General features: G+C 52.0%; 1 protein-coding gene across 1 annotated transcript in view; it reads right to left on the reverse strand.

Annotated features, from left to right (window-relative positions):
- Nucleotides 1-23,781, reverse strand: part of igsf9bb (immunoglobulin superfamily, member 9Bb) — a 777,241-nt gene that overhangs the window by 142,099 nt on the left and 611,361 nt on the right. The window contains exon 6 of the mRNA XM_070894384.1: nucleotides 23,450-23,591. Within this exon, the coding sequence (XP_070750485.1) occupies nucleotides 23,450-23,591 (142 nt within the window). The remainder of the gene's footprint in view (nucleotides 1-23,449; nucleotides 23,592-23,781) is intronic.

The raw sequence follows: 23,781 nt of genomic DNA on the forward strand, positions 1-23,781 counted from the left end.
GTTGAAGAAAATATAGACTTGTGTCTCTGTACTATGCAGTAGCCAGAGATGACTACTGCAATGGGGAGTGGGAACTTATAATGGGGAACAAAGAAATGGCAGACCAGTTGACCAAATACTTTGTTTCTGTCTTCACGAAGGAAGACACAAATAACCTTCCGGAAATGCTAGGGGACTGAGGGTCTATTGAGAAGGAGGAACTGAAGGAAATTCTTATTAGGTAGGAAATTGTGTTAGGGAAATTGATGGGATTGAAGGCCGATAAATCCCCGGGGTCTAATAGTCTACATCCCAGAGTACTTAAGGAAGTGGCCCTAGAAATAGTGGATGCATTGGTGATCATTTTCCAACAGTCTATTGACTCTGGATCAGTTCTTATGGACTGGAGGGTAGCTAATGTAACACCACTTTTTAAAAAAGGAGGGAGAGAAAACGGGTAATTATCGACCAGTTAGCCTGACATCAGTAGTGGGGAAAATGTTGGAATCAATTATTAAAGATGAAATACCAGCGCATTTGGAAAGCAGCGACAGGATCGGTCCAAGTCAGCATAGATTTATGAAAGGGAAATCATGCTTGACTAATCTTCTGAATTTTTTGAGGATGTAACTAGTAGAGTGGACAAGGGAGAACCAATGGATGTGGTGTATTTGGACTTTCAAAAGGCTTTTGACAAGGTCCCACACAAGAGATTGGTGTGCAAAATCAAAGCGCATGGTATTGGGAGTAATGTACTGATGTGGATCGAGAACTGGTTGGCAGACAGGAAGCAGAGAGTCGGGATAAATGGGTCCTTTTCAGAATGGCAGGCAGTGACTAGTGGGATGCCGCAGGGCTCAGTGCTGGGACCCCAGCTATTTACAATATACATTAATGATTTAGATGAAGGAATTGAGTGTAATATCTCCAAGTTTGCAGATGACACTAAGCTGGGTGGCAGCGTGAGCTGTGAGGAGAACGCTAAGAGGCTGCAGGGTGACTTGGGCAGGTTCGGTGAGTGGGCAAACGCATGGCAGATGCAGTATAATGTGGATAAATGTGAGGTTATCCACTTTTGGGGCAAAAACACGAAGGCAGAATATTATCTGAATGGCAGCAGATTAGTAAAAGGGGAGGTGCAACGAGACCTGGGTGTCATGGTACAACAGTCATTGACAGCAGGCGGTGAAGAAGACAAATGGTATGTTGGCCTTCATAGCAAGGGGATCTGAGTATAGGAGCAGGGAGGTCTTACTGCAGATTCATAGGGCCTAGGTGAGGCCTCACATGAAATATTGTCTTCAGTTTTGGTCTCCTAATCTGAGGAAGGATGTTTTTGCTATTGAGGGAGTGCAGCGAAGGTTCACCGGAATTATTCCCGGGATGGCAGGACTGACATATGAGGAGAGACTGGATCGACTGGGCCTGTATTCACTGGAGTTTAGAAGGATGAAAGGGGGTCTCATAGAAACATATAAAAGTCTGACGGGACTGGACAGGTTAGATGCAGGAGGAATGTTCCCGATGTTGGGGAAGTCCAGAACCAGAGGACACAGTCTAAGGATAAGGGGTAAGCCAATTAGGACTGAGATGAGGAGAAACTTCTTCACTCAGAGAGTTGTTAACCTGTGGAATTCCCTGCCGCAGAGAGTTGTTGATGCCAGTTCATTGGATATATTCAAGAGAGAATTAGATATGGCCCTTACGGCTAAAGGGATCAAGGGGTATGGAGAGAAAGCAGGAAAGGGGTACAGAAGTTGCATGATCAGCCATGATCTTATTGAATGGTGGTGCAGGCTCGAAGGGCCGAATGGCCTACTCCTGCACCTATTTTCTATGGGGCCAAGTTTCGGCCTGAGTTGCTCCTTTTTTTTTGGAGCAACTGGTTTAGAATGGAGTATCTTAGAAATTGCAATTCTCAGCATTTAGTTTACTCCAGTTCTAGTCAGTTAGAACAGTTTCAGTTTGGAACAGATTTTTTTTCAAAAGGGGGCGTGTCCGGCCACTTACGCCCGTTTTGAAAGTTTAGGTAGTGAAAACATACTCCAAACTAACTTAGAATGGAGTAAGTGTAGATTTTTGTACGCTCAGAAAAACCTTGTCTACACTTAGAAAATCAGGCGTAGGTTACAAATCAGGCATACGGAATGGGGGGGGAGGGGGGTTTAAAGGGAAGTTTACAAACATTAAACACTTCAGTTTTACAAATAAAGAGCCATCATCAATAATAAATGATAAATACATCAATAAATCAACCAATAAATCAATCAAAAAAAAATTAATAAAAAATTAAAAAAATTAAAAAATCAATAAATAAAACATTTTCTACTTACCGACTGCAGCACCGGGAGTACCCCCCCCCCCCCCCCCCCCCCTCAGTGTGTCTCTGTCAGTGTCTCTATCTCTCTGTCTGTCTGTGTGTGTGTCTCTCACTTTCTGTCTGTCAGTGTCTGTGTTTCTGACAGCGAGGGGAGGGGGTGAAGGGGGGAGGGGAGAGGAGGAGGTGGCGGGGGAGGTAGAGGGGAGGGGGAGGAGGAGGAGGGAGGGGAGAGGGGGAGGATAGGAGGGAGAGAGGGAAGGAGAGAGGAGGGAGGGGAGGAGGCAGGGAGTGGAGGAGAGAGGGAGGGAGGGAAGGAGAGAGTGAAGGAGAGAGGAGGGATGGAGGGAAGGAGAGAGGAGGGAGAGAGGTGGGAGGAAAGGGAGGAGGGAGAGAGGAAAAAGGAGAGAGGAGGGGGGAAGGAGAGGGGGAAGGAGAGGGGGAAGGAGAGGGGGAAGGAGGCGAGGGAGAGAGGGGAGGGAGGAGAGGGGGAGGGAGAGAAGGAGGCTGAACGGCCGGGCCCGAGACTTCGGGCTGGATTTACAGGTAGATGGCGTAGGGGCTCGGGTCCGGGGGGTTTACGGAGGTCAGGGGGGGGTCGCGGAGGTCGGGGGGAGGGGTGGGAGAGTCGCGGAGTTCGGGGGGGGGGAGTTGCGGAGGTCGGGGGGGGGAGAGAGTTGCGGAGGTCGGGGGGGGGGGGGAGAGAGTCGTGGAGGTCGGGGGATGGGGGAGAGAGAGTCGCGGAGGTTGGGGGGGAGAGAGTCGCGGAGGTTGGAGGGCGGGGGGGAGAGAGTCGCGGAGGTCGGGGGGGGGGGAAGAGAGTCACGGAGGTTGGGGGGCGGGGGGGAGAAAGTCACGGAGGACGGGGGGGGGGGGGGAGAGTTGCAGAGGACGGGGGGGGGGAAGAGAGTCGCGGAGGTCGCGGGAGGAGAGAGTCGCGGGGCGGGGGGGAGAGAGTCGCGGGGAGGGGGGGGGGAGAGTCGCGGAGGACAGGGGGGGGGAGGGAGAGTCGCGGAGGACGGGGGGCGGGGGGGAGAGAGTCGCGGAGGTCGGGGGGGGGAAGAGAGTCGCGGAGGACGTGGGTGGGGGGGAGAGAGAAGCGGAGGACGGGGGGGAGAGAGTCGCGGAGGTCGGGGGGGGGAGTCGCGGAGGTCGAGGGGGGGGAAGAGAGTCGCGGAGGTCGGGGGGGGGAGTCGCGGAGGTCGAGGGGGGGGAAGAGAGTCGCGGAGGTCGGGGGGGGAGTCGCGGAGGTCGAGGGGGGGGAAGAGAGTCGCGGAGGTCGGGGGGGGGAGTCGCGGAGGTCGAGGGGGGGAAGAGAGTCGCGGAGGTCGGGGGGGGGGAGTCGCGGAGGTCGAGGGGGGGGGAAGAGAGTCGCGGAGGTCGGTGTGGGTGGGGGAGCAGAGGTCAGGTCGCCGGGGTGGAGGGGAGTGGAGGTTGGTGGGGGGGGGGGGGGGAGAGCGCGGAGGTCGGGTCTGGTCGGGCGGAGGTTGGGTCGCCGGGGGGGGGTGGGGGGGGGGAGCGTAGATCGGGCTGCCTGGGTGGGGGGGGGGGGGGGAGGGAGTGGAGGTCGGGTTGCCGGGGGTGGGGGGGAACGGAGGTCCGGTCGCCGGGGTTGGGGGGGGGGGGTTGGTGGAAGAGCAGGGGTTGGGTCGGGTCCGGGGAGCGGGAGTCAAGTCGGGTCCGGTCGGGTGGGAGGAGCCTTATCCAAACAGCCCCGGTGAGGCCATTCGGCCAGGGCTAAGGGCTGCGTGCTTCGGGCCCCTCCCACAGTTTTTGGCGCCTGGAGCTACTGCACTTGCGCGCCCACTGTAGCGCGTATGTGCAGAGGTCCCGGCACTGTTTTCAGCACAGGGACCTGGTTCCACCCCCCACAGCTCATGCTGCACCGCGCCCAGCTCCAGAGGACCTGCAGGGAGCCGGAGAATAGGTAAGTTTTTTTTAGGCGCACTTTATGGCACGAAAAACGGGCATCCAGGTCTGTGCTGCGCCGTTTTAGGCGCGGCCCGAAACTTGGGCCCTATGTTTCTATGACCATATAAGGCCATGCCAGTCCCAGTTTGATACGAAACAATGTATAAAAAATAAGTTCTTTGTTCTAAGGAGGAGAGAGAAACGAACCAGGATGAGCACATGTCTATGTTACAATTCACTGACAAAACTCCGTTTGTAAGTTGCGTTATACTTTGAAGAAATTATACTCCGCTGTTATAAAGTAGAAAAAAATTGATTGATTATAACCATAAGACTGAATTTGTTACTACTCAAGTGAACAACAGAAGGATGTTCAAAACAGCAATATTCAAGGATCCTGAGGAAAGCCAGAGAAGATATAATACAGACTCAGACAACAATTGTCCAAAATTCTTTAGTAACAGAAATTGTGTTTGAGGGCTGGAGAGTGACAAATGTGACATCACTTTAAGAATAAATAGGAGGCAATGATAAGGCAGGAAATTATTTCAGTTGTCAGCAAATTACTAGTCTACAATACAAAATGTAATTACTAAGCACTCAGAGATACAGAAGTTAATCAAAGCCAGTCAGCATTTCTGAAGAGGAGCTTGTGCTTGACCAACTTTATAGAATTATTTGAAGAAATAACAGATAAATAATAAAGGAAATGCAGTGAAATTGTTTATATAGATTTTTCAAACAAACACACTTTATAAGATACCACGTAGGAAACTTATGGCAAAGACAATGGCACAAGGAATGAAGGGGAGTATGGAATATGGACAGAGATGGTTTCAGGGGAGAAAAAGAGGGGCAAGGAAAATTGAAGTTTCTTAGACTGGATAAATATTGAGCCCTCTGTGTTGGGGCTGTCCTTATTTATTATATACATAAGTTATCTGGGCTTAGGAATCGAGGCAACAATCTCAAATGTGCTGATGACACCAAATTGGGGAGTATGGTAAACTGTAACGAGGATATTAAAAGACCATAGAAGAACATGGATAAGGTAGTTGGATGGGCAGATGTGTGGCAGATGCAGTTATTGTCAAAAATGTGAAGTAATACATTTTGGAATTAAGAATAGGGATAAGAAGTACACTTGGTCTTGCATCTCATGGCATAGAATACAGAAACAAGTATGTAATGTTGAACATGCACAAGATAGTTAGGCTGCAGTGAGTGTTATGTACAGTTATGAGCAGTCAATTACAGGCAGGATATATTAAAAAGTTGCAGCATAGATTTAACTATGATGCTACCAAGGATGCGGGATTGCAGTTAAGAGAGAGTTGAGAGGTTTGGGCTTTTTCATTACAACCGATAAGTTCAGTGGTGACCTGATACAGGTCCTGAAAGATATGAAGGGTTAATATGGTAAATAGTCATTGATTATTTTTCCTCAGCAATGAGATGGTGACGAGAGGGCATAAATTTAAGACAATCACAAAACCATTAGAGGTTGGGAAAAGGTTAGAACGTGGGACCCTGCCACAAACTGTTGACAAAACAAAGTTCATCAATTATTTTTAAGAGGAAATTAGAAAATTGCTTCAAAAATATGAAAAGGAATGACCAGGAAAGTGGGATTAGACGGGCCGCTCCTGTGGGGAAAACCAACAGCCCGAGCTGATAAACCCAAATGGCCCCTTCTGTGCTGTAACATTCTACCATTCAGTGAAATGGTGGCAAGTAGCTAGTTGGATATTTAGTTATAGGAAACAGTCGCGGTCGTGATATACAACAGACATGAAACTGATGGAGCTCTTCAACAAGCGGCTTCATTCCGGAGATTGGCTACTTCCCAGAGCTGAACTAGAGTGAACACTTCTAAAAAGTATAATGAAGAAACATAATTAGCACACTGACAAAGATTATGGCGCCAAATTCGTTTTTTAACGCCATGCGTTGCCACCGGAGAGGGGCGGCTAAGTCCTTACCGTCGGCGGCAACCGGGTTCCTGGGCTGCCTGGAAATTTAGTTGGGCGGTGGGGGCGGTGGCAAGACATACCGCTGTACGCTCGGCCACCACCCACGTGGTGACGTCATCAAGCGTGCAACGTCCCCTTGCCGCCGTGGCTGGGAAATTAGGTAAGGTGGCCTTACAGCCTGGGAACGCTGGTGGGACATCAGGCATCCTGGGGCCGTAGCGTCCAGGGAGCAAGGTAAGTGTTAATGTTTATTTTTGCATTTCAGTATTAATTGGATCAGTGGGTAAGTGTGGGTGGGGGAAAGTGACAGCAACGTTTTTTTTTTCATTTTTTTTTTAAACTCGCATGCTGGCAGCCTACCGTCGGGAAATTCAGTCGGACTCCTGCGATGTCGCTCCGTTAGCGCCCGAGGATGAGTGTGCAATGCCACTTTTAGCGCTGCTCTCTCATCTTCGGGCGGCAAAACTGAATTTTGCAGTTTCAGGCGGCACCTACCGCCACCGCCTCAAAAACGGCGGGACCGAATTTGTGACCCCTAAGTGCTTTATGACTAAAGGCCCTAAAGTCCATTGATCTTTTAATTGTAACTGGAGTGTTATTTCATTCCGTTATGCGGCCATTCAAAAGTGTTCACAATAAAGTTTTACTATAGCCAGATTCATTATGTCGATCAAGTCGACTAATATTTTGTTTATTCCAAGATTTCTGTGAAAGAAGAAATCTACCTGGGTTCTTTATGCCTTTTACTTTTACTTTATAACAGCTGTCTGTAGAAACTAGCAGGAACCATTTTTTTCAGAGGAAAGGTTGTATACCCTTTGAAATTTGTAGAGATTGTTCGTATTTAAAAGAAGTCAGTCCCATAAGACAAAACATTTGTGGAATGGGTTTTGGTGCAAAAATATCTAGCTGAATCATTTCAAGTAATGTGGTAGCAATTTAGTTGATACGGTCCCGAGTAACTTGGACACAACTGAACCCTGTGGCATTTCCCATCCAATAGGTAAGGATCATTATTTAAGGCCAACTGGCATTGAGGTGTTATTGATGTGTTTTAAAACTCATCGTTGCTGTGCCGCAAGAAACCTACACCAGCGTCACACGACTGCTGTGAATCAGGAATTATTCCAAATGGACTGCTCTGCCTCATTAATATTAACGAGCGCACAATGCAAAATTATTCACTGCACCAAGAGACAAATGAACACTGCCTGAAGCTTGGCTTGAATTTTTGCTCGACTCCAGCCCTGCAGCATTCACACCACAGGGACTGTAATGCAAAACTCTCTGACATTTACTACAGTAGGTGTACTAGATACTGTCAGCGCATCAAATTCAATTTCAAACACATGGGTTCGCATTTTTTTTGTCTGCCGAATTTTGTGCCAGTCTAACTGATACGCATTCGCGAATGCAGATTTGTTGCACCCCGAGACTTCAGGGATTTTAAAGTCAGATACAGCAGAGGCTGGCTGCAGAGTAAAGCACCCCTTATTCTGCCTTCACAAATGTCCCGTGGGCCTGAATGGTTCGACCCACTGCTGCCGGTGTGACATGCCGATTTTAAACATCAATTTTCATGGCCTCCCTGGGGCCAATTTTCACACCACCAAATCGCCGGTTACATGCTGGCAACGGCCACAAAGTGAGGTTGGGTGACTAACCGCCTCACTAATGCTGGTGCTCCAGCCCCCGTCATTTTCACAAGGCCTTCCATTGGGCGGCTGATGCATCTGCCTGCTTCAGGTAGTCGGCCTCGTCATTCTGCAAATTGGGGTCCTATGATGAACGTAGGACCCCGATTACAATTTGCAGGGACAGATGGGCGAAGCATGTGTCGTGCACAGCCCGCCCATGTGTTGTGGCATCATGTGGCCTAACCTGTGGTCCTCAGCTGGCTGCTCCAAAAATGGCCCCAGAAAAGTTTCTGGTGCAGTGAATAATTTTGCATTGTGCACTCGTTAATATTAATGAAGCAGAGCTGTCCATTTGGAATCATTCCTGATTCACAGCCTGTACTAGCCCTTGTCTGCCTTTGCCTCCCAGATTGCAGGCTGGCGCGGGGTCTGAACTGCCCGATGTTGTACCCGCCCAGTGCTGCTGAGCTGCTGCTGCATCCCCGTTTGGGGCGAACAACTTGCCGACGAGATTGGCTCGTGCGTCTTCACCCAATTGATGGGGGCCTCCCAATAAGTGAGAATTGGCCCCTCTGAATCAGATTGCCAACTTAGTGCCAGTTAATGCTGCACATGGGGGCAGGTTTACGTTGTGAAGTTGTGCCCATCAGAAACTGGAGGCACTTTGCCTAAATGCATTTACTAAAACCCCCTTACTGTCAGTAGAGGGGTGACTCCTTTCTCATCGAGGTGAAAGCATAATATGCTAATACACTGCTCTGTTCACTCCCTCAGCCAAACTGAGCCTGGTCTCCAATATAAATCGGATGCATGTTCTGAAGTCTGATATACTTTTGTTTAAATATGAATAAAACTGTAATTCTGCAATTTTGAACAGGAGTCACTGTTGATTAGCAGAAGGAAACTTTTATCAAGATCATTTAATAAAACTAACTAAAAAGAGAGGGAAAGGATTTATCCATACTTCCAACTGTTCATATGATCTGTACTCCTACTAGTCAACATCACTTAGACCAGCACTAATCTATTATTAGCGAAGTACAAAGCTTTAGAGAGCCAAACACTAATTATAGAAAGCCATCAATGGTTTCCAGACTGTGCCACTATAATCAGTATACTGCGCCTAAGTAGTTTAATGGAACTGAAAAGCAAATTAGTACATCTACAAAAAGATATTTTTTATGCAATTACCAGACTCGGGTATGTGATTGCATATGGGATCCTATCACAGCACAAATGTATCTGTATAGATATCAAAGAGCATCCTAACCTTACCATAATTCATGTATTAGAAAATAGAACTGATCCTACAACAGATATACAAGAGTATTGCAACTCACAAAGAAACTATAGGACACCTCAGCAAAATACTATCTTACAATTGATTGGTGCTATTAAAAACTTGGCCCTGTATCTTTCTTTTATCGGGAAATCAGGATGAAGGACCAAGGCTAAAAGCACAAGACACGAGAGAGGTTGAAAGAGTAGAAAATAATGGCAAGATAAATCCAGAAGTCATGGTGAAGTTTGTAAAGCTAGAAGACTGAAGGAGGAAAGTGTGGGAACTGAGGGACCATAAATCTTCCACAATTTTGAAGTCCTGGTAAAGAACCAGGTAGAGTAGGAGTGCATGCGAGAGAGCTAGAGCGCAAGAGGGAGAGAGAAGCGAGGGAGAGCGCTAGAGCGAGAGAAAGCACGAGAGCGAGTGAGAAAGCACGAGAGAAAGAGACCGCGTGAGCGAGCACGAAAGAGTGCGTGAGCAAGCACAAGTGCGCATATGAGCAGTCAGGAGAGAGTGCGTGAGCGAGCGCGAGAATGAAAGAGCGCAAGAGAGGGAGCGCAAGAGGGTGGGGAAGCGGGAGCGCTAGAGAGAGCGGGGGATCGGGAGAGTGATCAGGAACGGGAGAGGGAACGCGAGAGAGGGGGGGAGCGCGCGAGAGAGGGGGGGAGCGCGAGAGAGAGAGGGGGGAGCGCGAGAGAGGGGGGAGCGCGAGAGAGAGAGGGGGGAGCGCGAGAGAGAGAGGGGGGAGCGCGAGAGAGAGAGGGAGCGCGAGAGAGAGAGGGAGCGCGAGAGAGAGGGGGGGAGCACGCGAGAGAGAGGGGGGAGCGCGAGAGAGAGAGGGGGGAGCGCGAGAGAGAGGGGGGGAGCGCGAGAGAGAGGGGGGAGCGCGAGAGAGAGGGGGGAGCGCGAGAGAGAGGGGGGAGCGCGAGAGAGAGGGGGGAACGCGAGAGAGAGGGGGGGAGCGCGAGAGAGAGGGGGGAGCGCGAGAGAGGGGGGAGCGCGAGAGAGAGGGGGAGCGCACGAGAGAGAGGGGGAGCGCGAGAGAGAGGGAGGGAGCGCACGAGAGAAAGGGGGGGCTCGAGAGAGAGAGGGGGAGCGCGGGAGAGAGAGGGGGAGCGCGGGAGAGAGAGAGGGGGGGGAGCGCGGGAGAGAGAGGGGGGGAGCGCGAGAGAGAGAGGGGGAGCGCGGGAGAGAGAGAGAGCGAGAGGGGGAACGCGAGAGAGAGGGGGAGAGCGAGAGAGAGAGAGAGAGGGAGCGCGAGAGAGAGAGAGGGGGGGGAGCGCGGGAGAGAGAGGGGGGGAGCGCGAGAGAGAGAGGGGGAGCGCGGGAGAGAGAGAGAGCGAGAGGGGGAACGCGAGAGAGAGGGGGAGAGCGAGAGAGAGAGAGAGAGGGAGCGCGAGAGAGAGGGGGAGCGCGAGCGAGAGAGAGGGGGGAGCGCGAGAGAGAGAGAGGGGGGAGCGCGAGAGAGAGAGAGGGGGGAGCGCGAGTGAGAGAGGGGGAGCGCGAGAGAGAGAGGAAGAGCGGGAGAGAGGGGGAGCGGGAGCGGGAGAGAGAGAGCGGGGGAGCGCGCGAGAGAGAGGGGGAGTGCGAGAGAGAGAGAGAGGGGGAGCGCGAGAGAGAGAGGGGGAGCGCGCGAGAGAGGGGGGGGAGCGCGAGAGAGGGGGGGGAGCGCGAGAGAGGGGGGGGAGCGCGAGAGAGAGGGGGGGAGCGCGAGAGAGAGGGGGGGAGCGCGAGAGAGAGGGGGGGAGCGCGAGAGAGAGGTGGGGAGCGCGAGAGAGAGGGGGGTAGCGCGAGAGAGAGGGGGAGCGCGAGCGAGAGAGAGGGGGGAGCGCGTGAGAGAGAGAGGGGGGAGCGCGAGAGAGAGAGAGGGGGGAGCGCGAGTGAGAGAGGGGGAGCGGGAGCGCGAGAGAGAGAGGGGGGGGAGCGCGAGAGAGAGAGGGGGGGGAGCGCGAGTGAGAGAGGGTGGGCGCGAGAGAGGGGGAGCGCGAGAGAGAGAGGGGAAGCGCGCGAGAGAGAGGGAGAGCGGGAGAGAGGAGGAGCGGGAGAGAGAGCGGGGGAGCGCGCGAGAGAGAGGGGGAGCGCGAGAGAGAGGGGAGCGTGCGAGAGAGAGAGGGGGAGCACGAGAAAGAGAGGGGGAGCGCGCGAGAAAGAGAGGGGGAGCGCAAAAGAGAGAGAGATGGTGAGCGCGAGAGAGAGGGGGAGCACGAGAGAGAGACGGGGAGCGCGCGAGAAACGGGGAGCGCGCGAGAGAGAGAGAGGGGGAGCGGGAGAGAGAGAGAGAGAGGGGGAACGGGAGAGAGAGGGGGAGCGCGCGAGAGAGAGGGGGAGCGCGAGAGAGAGAGAGAGGGAGGGAGCGCACGAGAGAAAGGGGGATCTCGAGAGAGCGAGAGGGAGCGCGGGAGAGAGGGGGGGAGCGCGAGAGAGAGGGGGAGCGCGAGAGAGAGAGGGGGAGCGCGAGAGAGAGGGGAACGCGGGAGAGAGGGGGAGCGCGAGAGAGAGAGAGGGGGAGCGCGAGAGAGAGGGGGGGAGCGCGCGAGAGAGGGGGGGAGCGCGAGAGAGAGGGGGGGAGCGCGAGAGAGAGGGGGGGAGCGCGAGAGAGAGGGGGGGAGCGCGAGAGAGAGGGGGGGAGCGCGAGAGAGAGGGGGGGAGCGCGAGAGAGAGGGGGGGAGCGCGAGAGAGAGGGGGGGAGCGCGAGAGAGAGGGGGGGAGCGCGAGAGAGAGGGGGGAGCGCGAGAGAGAGAGAGGGGGGAGCGCGAGAGAGAGGGGGGAGCGCGAGAGAGAGAGGGGGAGCGGGAGAGAGAGAGGGGGAGCGGGAGAGAGAGAGGGGGAGCGGGAGAGAGAGAGAGATGGGGAGCGCGCGAGAGAGAGAGAGGGGGAGCGCGAGAGAGAGGGAGGGAGCGCGAGAGAGAGGGGGGGAGCGCACGAGAGAGGGGGGGAGCGCACGAGAGAAAGGGGGAGCGCGAGCGAGAGAGAGGGGGAGCGCGAGCCAGAGAGAGGGGGAGCGCGAGAGAGAGGGGGAGAGCGCGAGAGAGAGGGGGGAGCGCGAGAGAGGGGGGAGCGCGAGAGAGAGGGGGGGAGCGCGAGAGAGAGAGGGGGGGGAGCGCGAGAGAGAGAGGGGGAACGGGAGAGAGATGGGGTGCGCGCGAGAGAGAGAGAGGGGGAGCGCGCGAGAGAGAGAGAGGGGGAGCGCGAGAGAGAGGGGGGAGCGCGAGAGAGAGGGGGGAGCGCGAGAGAGGCGCGGACCGAGAGAGAGAGAGAGGGGGAGGAGCGTGAGAGAGAGAGAGAGGGGGAGCGCGAGTGAGAGAGGGGGAGCGCAAGAGAGAGAGGGAGAGCGCGAGAGAGGGAGAGAGAGAGCGGGAGCGGGAGAGAGACAGCGGGGGAGCGCGCGAGAGAGAGGGGGAGCGCGAGAGAGAGAGGGTGGTAGCGCGAGAGAGAGGGTGGTATCGCGAGAGAGAGGGGGAGCGCGAGAGAGGGGGAGTGCGAAAGAGAGGGGAGCGCGCGCGAGAGAGAGGGGAAGCGCGAGAAAGAGAGGGGGAGCGCGCGAGAAAGAGAGGGGGAGCGCGAGAAAGAGAGGGGGAGCGCGAGAAAGAGAGGGGGAGCGCGAGAAAGAGAGGGGGAGCGCAAAAGAGAGAGAGATGGTGAGCGCGAGAGAGAGGGGGAGCACGCGAGAGAGGGGGAACGGGAGAGAGAGGGGGAGCGCGAGAAAGAGAGGGGGAGCGCGAGAAAGCGAGGGGGAGCGCAAAAGAGAGAGATGGTGAGCGCGAGAGAGAGGGGGAGCGCGCGAGAGAGAGGGGGAACGGGAGAGGGGGAGCGCGAGAGAGAGAGGGGGAGCGCGGGAGAGAGAGAGGGGGAGCGCGAGAGAGAGGGGGGACCGAGAGAGAGGGGGGAGCGCGAGAGAGAGAGGGAGAGCGGGAGAGAGAGAGGGGGGGGAGCGCGAGAGAGAGAGAGGGGGAGCGCGAGAGAGAGAGGGAGAGCGGGAGAGAGAGAGAGCGGGGGAGCGGGAGAGAGAGAGAGGGTGGGAGCGCACGAGAGAAAGGGGGAGCTCGAGAGAGAGAGGGGGAGCGGGACAGAGAGAGAGAGGGGGAGCGGGAGAGAGAGAGAGAGGGGGAGCGGGAGAGAGAGAGAGAGGGAGGGAGCGCACGAGAGAAAGGGGGAGCTCGAGAGAGAGAGGGGGAGCGCGGGGGAGAGAGCGAAAGAGGGAGTGCAAGAGTGAGAGAGAAGCCGAGAGAGTGCGCGCGAGATAGAAAGCGTGAGACAACGCACAAGAGCAAGAGAGAGAGCTCGCGAACGCAACAGAGATAGAAGGCGTGCAAGCGCACGAGAGCGAGCGAGCGCGCGGCCGGGGGAGCAAGAAAGCGAGAGAACATTTATCGACTAGAAGTGAAATAAAACCCTTATTATGGTGAATGAAAATGGCAGTGTTTGGAGGGATATGAACAATTAAAGCTTGAGTAAGGAAACTCACTAATGGAAGAAACATCACATGTATTTAAAAAAAGAGTCGCCAGGGAGTGTATTTAAAGCTGTAACACACTGGAGAGTCAGATGCTATTTGCTCTCACAGCTAATGACATAATCTAAGGCCATTTTGTGTGCTGCACATTCCCAGACATCTGTTATTCTGCGTTAAGAAAAAAACCATAAGCAAGTGACTCGAGGCACAATTTCATTTGTTGGGTTAACTTAATTTAGGAAGTGACATTTTGTCGAAAGTTTACTCAGTTGGTGGCTAATTGTTCTGAATGAAAATGTTTAAAAATAAGGCCATTTAATTAATGCCGGTTTATAAACATATTTCTTCATTAAAGGGATTTATTATCCTGCAATAACAATGTGCTCCCTGGACAGAAACTGTAGATGCATCCAATTCAGGCGCATACAAATTTCAGGCTGCTGTCATTTCCGATTTTCAATAGGATCTTTGAAGCTGATGAAAAATAATGCTGAAGATTACAGCAGTCTGATAGTTTCAGTGCCAGGCTGCACCACTTCCAAGGTAAGAACTGTGGAGGTAGCAGGCTAGCTTGTGTCCACATGCAGTTTTTTCAACCTCCCAGCGATGTTGTAGTCTGTCACTATGGAGAGTCGGGGGAATATATTTCCGCATTGTTGAGGCAACGTCTGTGTAAATACATTGATCTATGAGTTACGATTTCATTACACACAGCACAGGGGAATCCTTCCCTTCTGCTGGGCTCCCACTGACACCACCATCGCAAAGACAGAAAGGGGTTTACACTGTGCTGATGTTTACTATAACAATTAGAAAGGCCTCACTTACCTCCCTGACTCGGTTCTTTAGGATGCTGATTTCTGAGTTTTTCCCCCCATTTTAAGCCCAGTGACCATGGAGATAATTACACCTTAAATCTTCAGTTTGGTGTGAAGCCATCTCTCCCCAGCACTGAGCCTATATTCCGTCATTTAAAAAATACATTTCAGGATGCGAGCATCGCTGGGAAAGCCAGCATTTATTGCCCATCCCAAGTTGCCCTAAGAAGGTAGCATAGCGGTTTAATACAACGGAGCGACTTGCTCGGGCACTCCAGCAAGCAGTTATGAGTTAACCACATTGCTGTGGGGCTGGAGTCACATATAGGCCAGACCGGGTAAGGACGGCAGGTTTTCTTCCATAATGGACATTAGTGAACCCGTTGGGCTTTTACGGCAATCCGATGGCTTCACTTTTACTGCAACCAGCTTTCTATTTTCAGATGCCACAGTGGGATTTGAACTCTCATTCCCTCAATTGTTGTGCAAGCTTCTAGATTACTGTTCCAATAACATTACCATTGCACTACTGTATCCCATTAATACTTGGTTCAGTTGACAGCACTCTCGCGTTCAAGTCCCATACCAAGACTTGAATGTGTGAAATAAAGAAGACGATGAGGTGATCTAATTGACGTGTTCATTAAAGGAGTTGATAAAGTAGAGAGAGAAAAACTATTTCCTCTGGTGGGGAAGTCCAGAACAAAGGGGCAGAACCTTAAAATTAGAGCTAGGTCGCTCAAGGGTGATGTCAGGAAGCACAGGTCCGAAATTCATCATCCGCGGAGGGACGGTTACTGCGGGGTTTGGGCGTTCGGGTACTTTTCCCTCCCAGAGCCATAATCAGTTCGGGGGGGGGGGGGGGGGGTGGTGGTTTCAGCGGTGCTCTCTTCCGCCGGAAATAGTGGGTGAAGCCGGAGTAAAGCAAGATTTTTGTGTGGGAAGGGAAGCAGTGGCCAGGCCACTGGAAATCAGCCGCCACCTGGATTCTCACCTATAAAAATGTGAGACTTCTTCAGGCAGTGCCCCCGCGAGGTATTCGAGTCGGTGCTCGAACGCCACACCGCTGGAGTGCTGCCGCGATCGGGGTCCTTTGCCAAGGAAATAGTTTCATTAAGTTTTAATGTGAATTTAAAATGCAATAAGTTGTAGTACAGGTTGAGCATCTGAAATTCGGTGTTCCAAAATTCGGAATGTTCCGGAATCCGGACACCGGGCCGATCCGTGACGGGGTCCTTTGGAAACCGGAAAATGTTCCGAAATCCAGACTCCCCCCACCTCGGCGACCCGACTTCGCCCCGGCACTCGGCGGCCCTACCTTGCTCCGGCACTCGGCGGCCCTACCTTGCTCCGGCACTCGGCGGCCCGACCTTGTCCCGGCCCGACCCTCAGCGACCCGACTTCGCCCCGGCACTCGGCGGCCCTACCTTGCTCTGGCCCGACCTCGCTCCGGCCCTCAGCGACCCGACCTTGTCCTGACCCGACTTCGCCCCGGCACTCGGCGGCCCGACTTCGCCCCGGCACTCGGCGGCCCTACCTTGCTCTGGCCCGACCTCGCTCCGACCCTCAGCGACCCGACCTCACTTCGGCCCTCAGCGACCCGACCTTGTCCTGACCCGACCTCGCTCCGGCCCTCAGCGACCCGACTTCGCCCCGGCACTCGGCAACCCGACCTTGCTCCGGCCCGACCTCGCTCCGGCCTTGGCCCGGCCCGACTTCGCCCTGGCCCTCGGTGGCCCGGCCTTGCCCCTGCCTGACTTCGCCCTGGCCCCGGCTCCCCCTTCTCGCCCTTACCTCGGCTGCCCGACCCCACCTACCTCAGCCCAGGCAAAGACGTTCCAAAATCCGGAAATATCCGGAATGGCCTCGGTCCCGAGGTTTCTGGATTTCGGACGCTCAACCTGTAATTGTTTTGGCTTCATTAAAGCTGCTGAGTGCTGCTCAGAGGTTTACACAGACTTTTGTACAACTTTCACTTCTGACTGTTTAGTGGAGGCCTGTAAGCCTCATTGTGGGCTGCAGAGACCTGCTGGGCAGGGTTCACCCTGAGGATGGGAGGAATGTTGTGAGAGCGACACCTGGTACACCTGGTCAGAAGTAGGTCAGCATGCAGGGGAAGGCGTCGCTGTCAGCACCGTGCAGAGAGGCAGCGGGCAAGGGTGGCAGCAGCCATGGCTGCACAACAGAGAGACGGGCGTGCAGATGTGCGCAAACCTGCAGCTAGAGAGGGTGGCCAAGAGGGAGATGGCATCAGGAGGAGGGTGAGGGATGCTGCCCCCCGCCCCCCCTCCAAATACTGGGAGAGGAGCCTTTCCAGCAAGAGCCTCCAGAGGAGCCCGAGAATGAGGAGGACCAGGGAGATGGCCAGCAGGCAGCTGCCAAGGGAGGTGGCCAAAGCAGACATGGGGGAAGGAGGCCCTACCCTCAAAGGGTCTACAGACCTCAGTTCTCCTTCCTCCAGCGCATTGATGAGCATAGAAACATAGGTGCAGGAGTAGGCCATTCGGCCCTTCGAGCCTGCACCACCATTCGATAAGATCATGGCTGATCATTCCCTCAGCAATGCCTGCGAAGGCTACGATTTTGGAAATAAGTAATCAGGGAGCTCTGCACTGTCCTGCGAGAAGATCTGCAGCCCCAAACTCAGGACTGCCCTCACTGTGGAGACCAAGGTCACCATCGCCTTGAATTTTTACACCACGGGGTCTTTCCAGTCTGCCACTGCAGACATTGGCAACATCTCCCAATTCTCGGCACATCGGTGCATCTGGCAGGTCACAGATGCACTGTACAGGAGAAGGGTCTCCTTCCCGATGACAAGGGACAAACAGGTGGAGCGTCAGGCCGGATTTGCCCGAATGGCAGGCTTCCCGAGGGTGCAGGGTGCCATTGACTGCACACATGTTGGGCTGAGGGCGCCACATCATCACCCCGAGATCTTTGTGAACCACAAAGGCTTCCACTCTCTGAACGTGCAGCTCGTGTGTGACCACCAGCATCGGATCCTGGCAGTTGATGCGAGGTACCCAGGCAGCAGCCACGATTCATTCATTCTGATCCAGACCAGTGTGCCCACGGTCTTCACCGGCCCGAATTAGGATTGGGGTTGGCTGCTTGGGGACAAAGGATATCCCCTGTCCACTTGGCTGCTCACTCCACTGCAGAACCCCAGGACAGTGCCAGAGCATGCAGACAATGACGCTCATTGTGCCACCAGGTGTATCATCGAGCAGTGCATAGGCATCCTGAAGCAGAGGTTCCGGTGCCTGGACCGCTCTGGTGGCACCTTGCAGTACTCTCCTGAACGGGTCTCCATAATCGTCTTGGTCTGCTGCATGCTGCCATTATGAGGGATCAGCCACTGGAGGTCGAGCTAGTAGTACCACCTGAGGAGGAGGAGATGCAGGAGGAGGATCCCCGTTGCCCCAGAGCTAGTAGGCGTCACCCCCATCGCAACCCTGCAAGGGGGGGTGCAGCTGCGTCTCATAGCTGCTCGCTTCAGATAATCCCATCCACACATGACCCTTCAGCTCCCACTTTCAATGGCCATCGCAATGAGTTCCTTAACGTAGAATTACCCACTGCCAAATGAAACACCTGGCCAGATATATGTGCCAAAAATAAAGATTTATCAAATTATCCAAATCACTGCAAAAACAGAACATAAAGAATATAATAATACTGTAATCATTTTTTTACCCCTGTGCATCTCACTATAACACCTATTACGTGTGACTACCCTAACACTACACCTAACTGTCATCCCTGTGTCTGCATCATGGATCCGGGAAGGTTGCTGTGGGGGGTTGTTGTCTGGGACCTACAGCTGTCCTTCTAGGATGCCCTGGAACACCTCTGGGCCTGGAAGGGCCGGGTGCAGACTGGCCAGCACCCTCCTGGGAGGGTGCATCCTCACATACATGGAGGTGCCTGACACCTCCCCCCGCAATCTCCCTCCATGCATTATGTACCGGTGGTCTGCCAGGTCTCCCCACGTCAGGAAACAGTATTCTTCTTCTGTCCTCCACACCGTCCATCAGTGTCTCCAGCTCCATATCAGTGAATCTGTTGGCTCTCCTTGCACCTCTTACACCAGCCATCCTTCCAAACTCCTTCCCATTCAGGGCCTTGCTGCAAACCCGGGCCTTTAAGGCCAGGGAGCAGCTGGCTCATTAGAAACCCTTACCTGCATGCTGAATTTCTCAGTGGTGATAACACTCAAATTAAGACAGCCACACCACTGAAAAAAACACTTTGGAAAGGTTCATTAGCGCTGGAACCCATTTGTTCACTTTTGGAGCAGAATATGGGGTGGCCCAGCCATGAAAGATTTTCGGTGCTAATGGCCACAGAAATGTGGGGGGAGCACCAGCTTTCCAGCTGTACTGAATTTTGGGCCCCACATCTTCACACAAAGGGTAGTGAAAAACTGGCACTTTCCCAAAAAACTGTTGAGGATACAGCAATTGAATATTTCAAAGCTGAGATTGATAGATTCCTGTTCGGCAAGGGTATTAAGGATTACGGAACCACGGCGGGTCGATGGAGTTAAGATACAGATCAGCCATGATTTAACCGAAGGGCGGAAGTGGTTCGAGGTGCTGAAGGGCCTAGTTCTGTTCAGTACTGAAGGAGTGCTCAATTGTCAGATATTGTTCTTTGAATGTCCATTGAAAGCAATGGAAAGAAAAATCGGGTGGCATGTAAAATGGGCACCGATCTATTCAAGTCAGCCTCCCACCAGGCGGGTTGAGCTAAAATGAACCCTACTGGGTTTGTGCCATTTTTGAGAGTTCTCTCTTTGCTCAGAGGTCCAAGGTCAAATGACCGGTGTTTGGTGGAGAGGTGTGACCTGGGCAAGCCATTCCCTAGGGCAGGCTACAGTTTCTGGCTGCTCTGGTCTGGCGGGTACTGGTGACACACCCGGTGTGGTGCTCTCTTGTGGTACTAAGGCGCCATCCACCAACTCTGGCAGGGTGAGAACTGGAGGGTACCGGTGGAAGTGATCGTGGGGCAATCAGTGGCATTGAGATCGGCAGATTCTAAGTCCCACAGTCTAAACTCTTTAAAAAAAATTCAGTATTTTACAAAATAGCAAATTTCAGAAACTCAACCTTCCCAAGTGGAAATCTCGGGATCACTCGATTTATGGACTTCGCTTGACGCTTGCGTTTTGTTGGTCCCCTCACCAGGCTTATGGATTTTCCAATATGGGCAACATTGGAGTGAAATATTGAAATGAAAAGTAGAAGAATGAAGATGTCAACCGTCTCAAATTGTACAGGCACTGTGCGAGACTGGCACTGGTACACAGGTATACTGACGTCTCGTCATAAAGGAAGGGCTGTTCCATTTGCCCTTGAGCTATACACAGTTTGGACAGTTTTCTATCTGAGATAGCAGAGACATGCATACCAGCAACCTCAGCAGCAGAGAGGCAGCCTAAAGCTCGAGGTTCGTGAATCTGTGGAATTCTCTGGCCCAGAGAACTGTGGAGGTTGGGTCATTGAATATATTTAAGGTAGAGATAGACAGATTTTTGAACGATAAGGGAGTCAAGGGCTATGGGGAGCAGGCGGGGAAGTGGAGCTGAGTCCATGATCCGATCAGCCATGATCTTACTGAATGGTGGAGCAGGCTCGAGGGGCAAAATGGCTGACTCCTGCTCCTATTTCCTATGTTCTTATAACCTTTCATAAGAATTGACCTAATTTTCCCTTTCGTGCAATATTCCATCTGCTTTGCATTTCTGGTATTTTGTTCATTTTCTCATCCAGTTTTCTAATATTTGTAATTTTCTTTTGACATCCTCAGCTTGTCCTGCTCTCAAACTGCATCTCCTTTTCTCCCTGGGTTTTTAACACTTTCCAAGACACAGGTGAACCACACAGCGCCAGACTCAAGCCAGCTGCCTGCTGGGTGCTGCAGCCATGTGCTGAATTCAGTTCTCTCGAAGTACAGAGGGTGGTTTGGAGACAATTAGCAACCAGGCAGATGAAAGCCAGGGTAAAGAACTTTTTAAAGTTACAAACCCATGAGCACAAATAGAAAAGACATTTCTGTCTATATTTCAGCTTAAATATGCTGTTTTTTACTTTATCGCTCAGTTTTCCTTAATATCTCAGAACAATCACGAATGTACAAAAAGGCACAAACCCGTCTTGTTGCCTAATTATTCTCTGCTCAGAATCTCAGAAAAAGGAACATTAGTGTTTTGATTCAAATGGTCTATGGGGATTATTTGCTGGTATCTCTGATTCATTAATGCTGTTTTGTAAGTGCCTGCCACTGTAATTACGAAAGTGCATTTAAAATGACCATGTTTGCATTGCAGCACAAAGAGATCCCGTTGAACGTGCACCCCCTGAATGCCACCACAAGATGGCAGGGTGTCCATGTTTCTGCCACTGGCTACTGGTAATATATTCAATTGGGAACTGTAGAATATACAACTTATTTCGCAGTACAGGTGCAACGTCCCGAATCCTCTGAAAACCGGAATTGTCCAAAAAACAGACATTTTGCGCATGGCTGATGGAGTAATCGGAATTATTGTCTGAAAACCGGACATTTTTGAGGCAAAACCTGAAATCCGGCATGGATTCGGTCGAGGACTCCCAATTTCAGACAAGGAAATCAAGTCTGAAATCCGGAATCCTCGACCGAATCCGTAGTGGATTTTGGGTTTTACCGGATTTTGGACCTCGCCGCTCAAAACCCGGCATGGATTCAGTTGAGAATTCCGGCATGCGCCTAAACCCGGAACCTGCGATCGGTCAAGAATCCGGAAGTAAATGGCCTCTGTGGGTGGAGATTAGCCCAACTCCTGTCCAGTGAATGCCCTTTAAATTCATCAGTGTAGGACTTTTAAAGGATAGAAAAATAAATTTTTTGCAATAATTTCAACATTTAAAATCCTATTAAATAAGGTAAGTTTCTTTTTAGACTCTTTAAAATATGTAAATGTATTTTACAAAAAATTAAATTTTTGTTTTAATAATTAATAAAATACAATTTTGATTAATTTTAAATAGGTAATGCTTAAAAATGAATATCATTTAAGTGCTTGTGTGTTTTTGAGGTATTCCCATTCATACGTACATACGGAACTCACACAAGTATGAATGGGGACCCCTCTACTTTGAATGGTTGGGCCAGCCCACGTGATCCCAGGGACGTGCAAAAAATGCTTAAGTCCCTGGATTACGTGGGCCTCTACGTAGCATCAGAAGTCTCCAAACCTCTGGGACCATCAGGTAAATTCTGCCCGCGGGAAGCCTCCGACCGCAATTTCTGGGCCATTATTTGGTTGAAATTTGTAGTTTTACTTGCATTTGATTGCCTCCTTTAGAAATGTAGGCTTTACAAAAAAATGCAGATTGTGCATGATTCAGTGAACGGTATAGACTCAATGAGCTGAATGGTTTTTCTCTTCATTCCACATTTTTATTTTCTTATGAAATTGCTCCCTGGTGTCTGATAATAATATGGCTTCCATTTTATGTGGCGGTTCTGTCCAGTTTCTGTGCCAGCAGTTCCCTGTGGGATGGGCACCAATTGTGCTGGCACACTTTGCCCTCTAGTATAAACACAAGAGGCATTATGATAGTGAAATAATCACTGCCAAGTTTATCAAGAAGCTCCGAGCAATTTATGATCAGGAATTTGTACATCTGTCCAGAATACGTGCACAAATATATGCAAATCTTGCAGTCAGTGAGTTTTGGAAGGTGCCAGTGTGCGTATACTGCTGAAGTCTGACAGAGGTGAACTGTGTTGTTGCTGAACAACTTCTAGCCTGTGGGTCAGAACCATCCACTGGCCTTGAAAACCGAGTTTTCCACTTCTGTACGTGACAGCCAGCAATGACTCACCCAAGGAGAGAACGGGTGAGCGCAGAAACCCGCAGTGAAAGCCTGATGGACTGATTTATTCCTTAGCTGCAGGAAGAGACAGTTCAACCATTTTCAATCCTTATTTGAGCCGTGAACTGGCCCTGTACACTTGCACAGGTTTGAGCTCCATGTCCACCTGGGCGCTCTGTGTAACGAAAATATAAACCCATTCATAAAGAACAGGTTTATGGTTATAGTGCACGGAGGAAGCCTTCCCCTATGTTTAGAAAGCTCATGAAGGGAATCCCAGGTGGTAGGGAGGGTTAGAAGCATGCAGCAACTCCCACAATATGTTGCTGCCTGGGTGCACATCTCAAAATAATTCAGTAACAATTTGGAGACTGATTTTTGGCTCATATGTTTGGCCAAAACTGTTAGCCAAACCATGCATATTTACATTAAAATTAGCTCTGTATTAATGGGTGGGATATGAGGCAACAGTAGAATTTCTCAATGCAGGAAAATCAAACCATGAGCTCTCAAGCCTGAGTGCTATAAATGACTCCTGTTTCAAAGTGGCCGTTTGTGCAAATTGGTTGAGGAAAGGATCGGGCTTGGTTGTGATGCCTCGCATGGAGAATAGCCAATGGGCACTAACTCACGATGAATGGCCAATTGGCTGAGGCGCTGCAGGGTGGCCAGCAGACAGTAAACCATAACACAGCGGGGGGGGATCAGTACCTTCAGGAGAGGAGTGCTGGGGAGGGGGGTGGGTAGGGGGAAGGGCTCAGTACCTTCAGGAGAGGAGGGCTGGGGGGGGTGGCCGTCAGGAGAGGAGGGCTGGGGGGGGTGCGGTGAGGGGGAGGGGGTCAGTACCTTCAGGAGAGGAGGGCTGGGGGGGGTGGCCGTCAGGAGAGGAGGGCTGGGGGGGGGGGGCGGTGAGGGGGAGGGGGTCAGTACCTTCAGGAGAGGAGAGCTAGGGGGAGGGGCTCCGTGCTTTCAGGAGAGGAGGTCTGGGTGTGGGGGGAGTTGGGGGGTGAGGGCAGGCCGGAGGGTGGTTAAGAATCTAAAGGGGAAATAAAATATACATGTCAAAAAATGCAAAAAAAAAGGATATAAAGGATCAAGTGCTAAAAAGCATTAACATTACTGCCACTAGATGAGAAGCCGCAGGAGAGAGTCACCTGCTGGGAACACAAACGTGAATCAGTACTTTAAAAAACAAGAACAAATCAAGACTTTACTTCTTAAAGAAGACGTTTTCTTCCTCCCAGAACCAGGTGTATGTCAGGTTGCCAGGATACGCTTCTGCCTGACAGGTGAAGAGGGCATCTTGGGATATGTTTACGGTAATATTTTCCGGTGGGGAGATGATGAAGGGTGGCCCTAGGAGACAACAGAAAAGAATCAGCAGGTTAAACATTCCAGAGATACTCACACGGCAGCAAGGATGAAACAACAGATCAGCCAACAACTGCAACAGAAGATTACAGCCAACAATAAAACCATAATTGTCGGGATTTTAAATGTTTTTTTCACATTGTGTAAGGGCAGACCGTGGAGATACTTTTGGAAC

This window comes from Pristiophorus japonicus, chromosome 11, assembly GCF_044704955.1.
Source record: "Pristiophorus japonicus isolate sPriJap1 chromosome 11, sPriJap1.hap1, whole genome shotgun sequence".
NCBI classification, from domain to species: Eukaryota; Metazoa; Chordata; class Chondrichthyes; family Pristiophoridae; genus Pristiophorus; species Pristiophorus japonicus.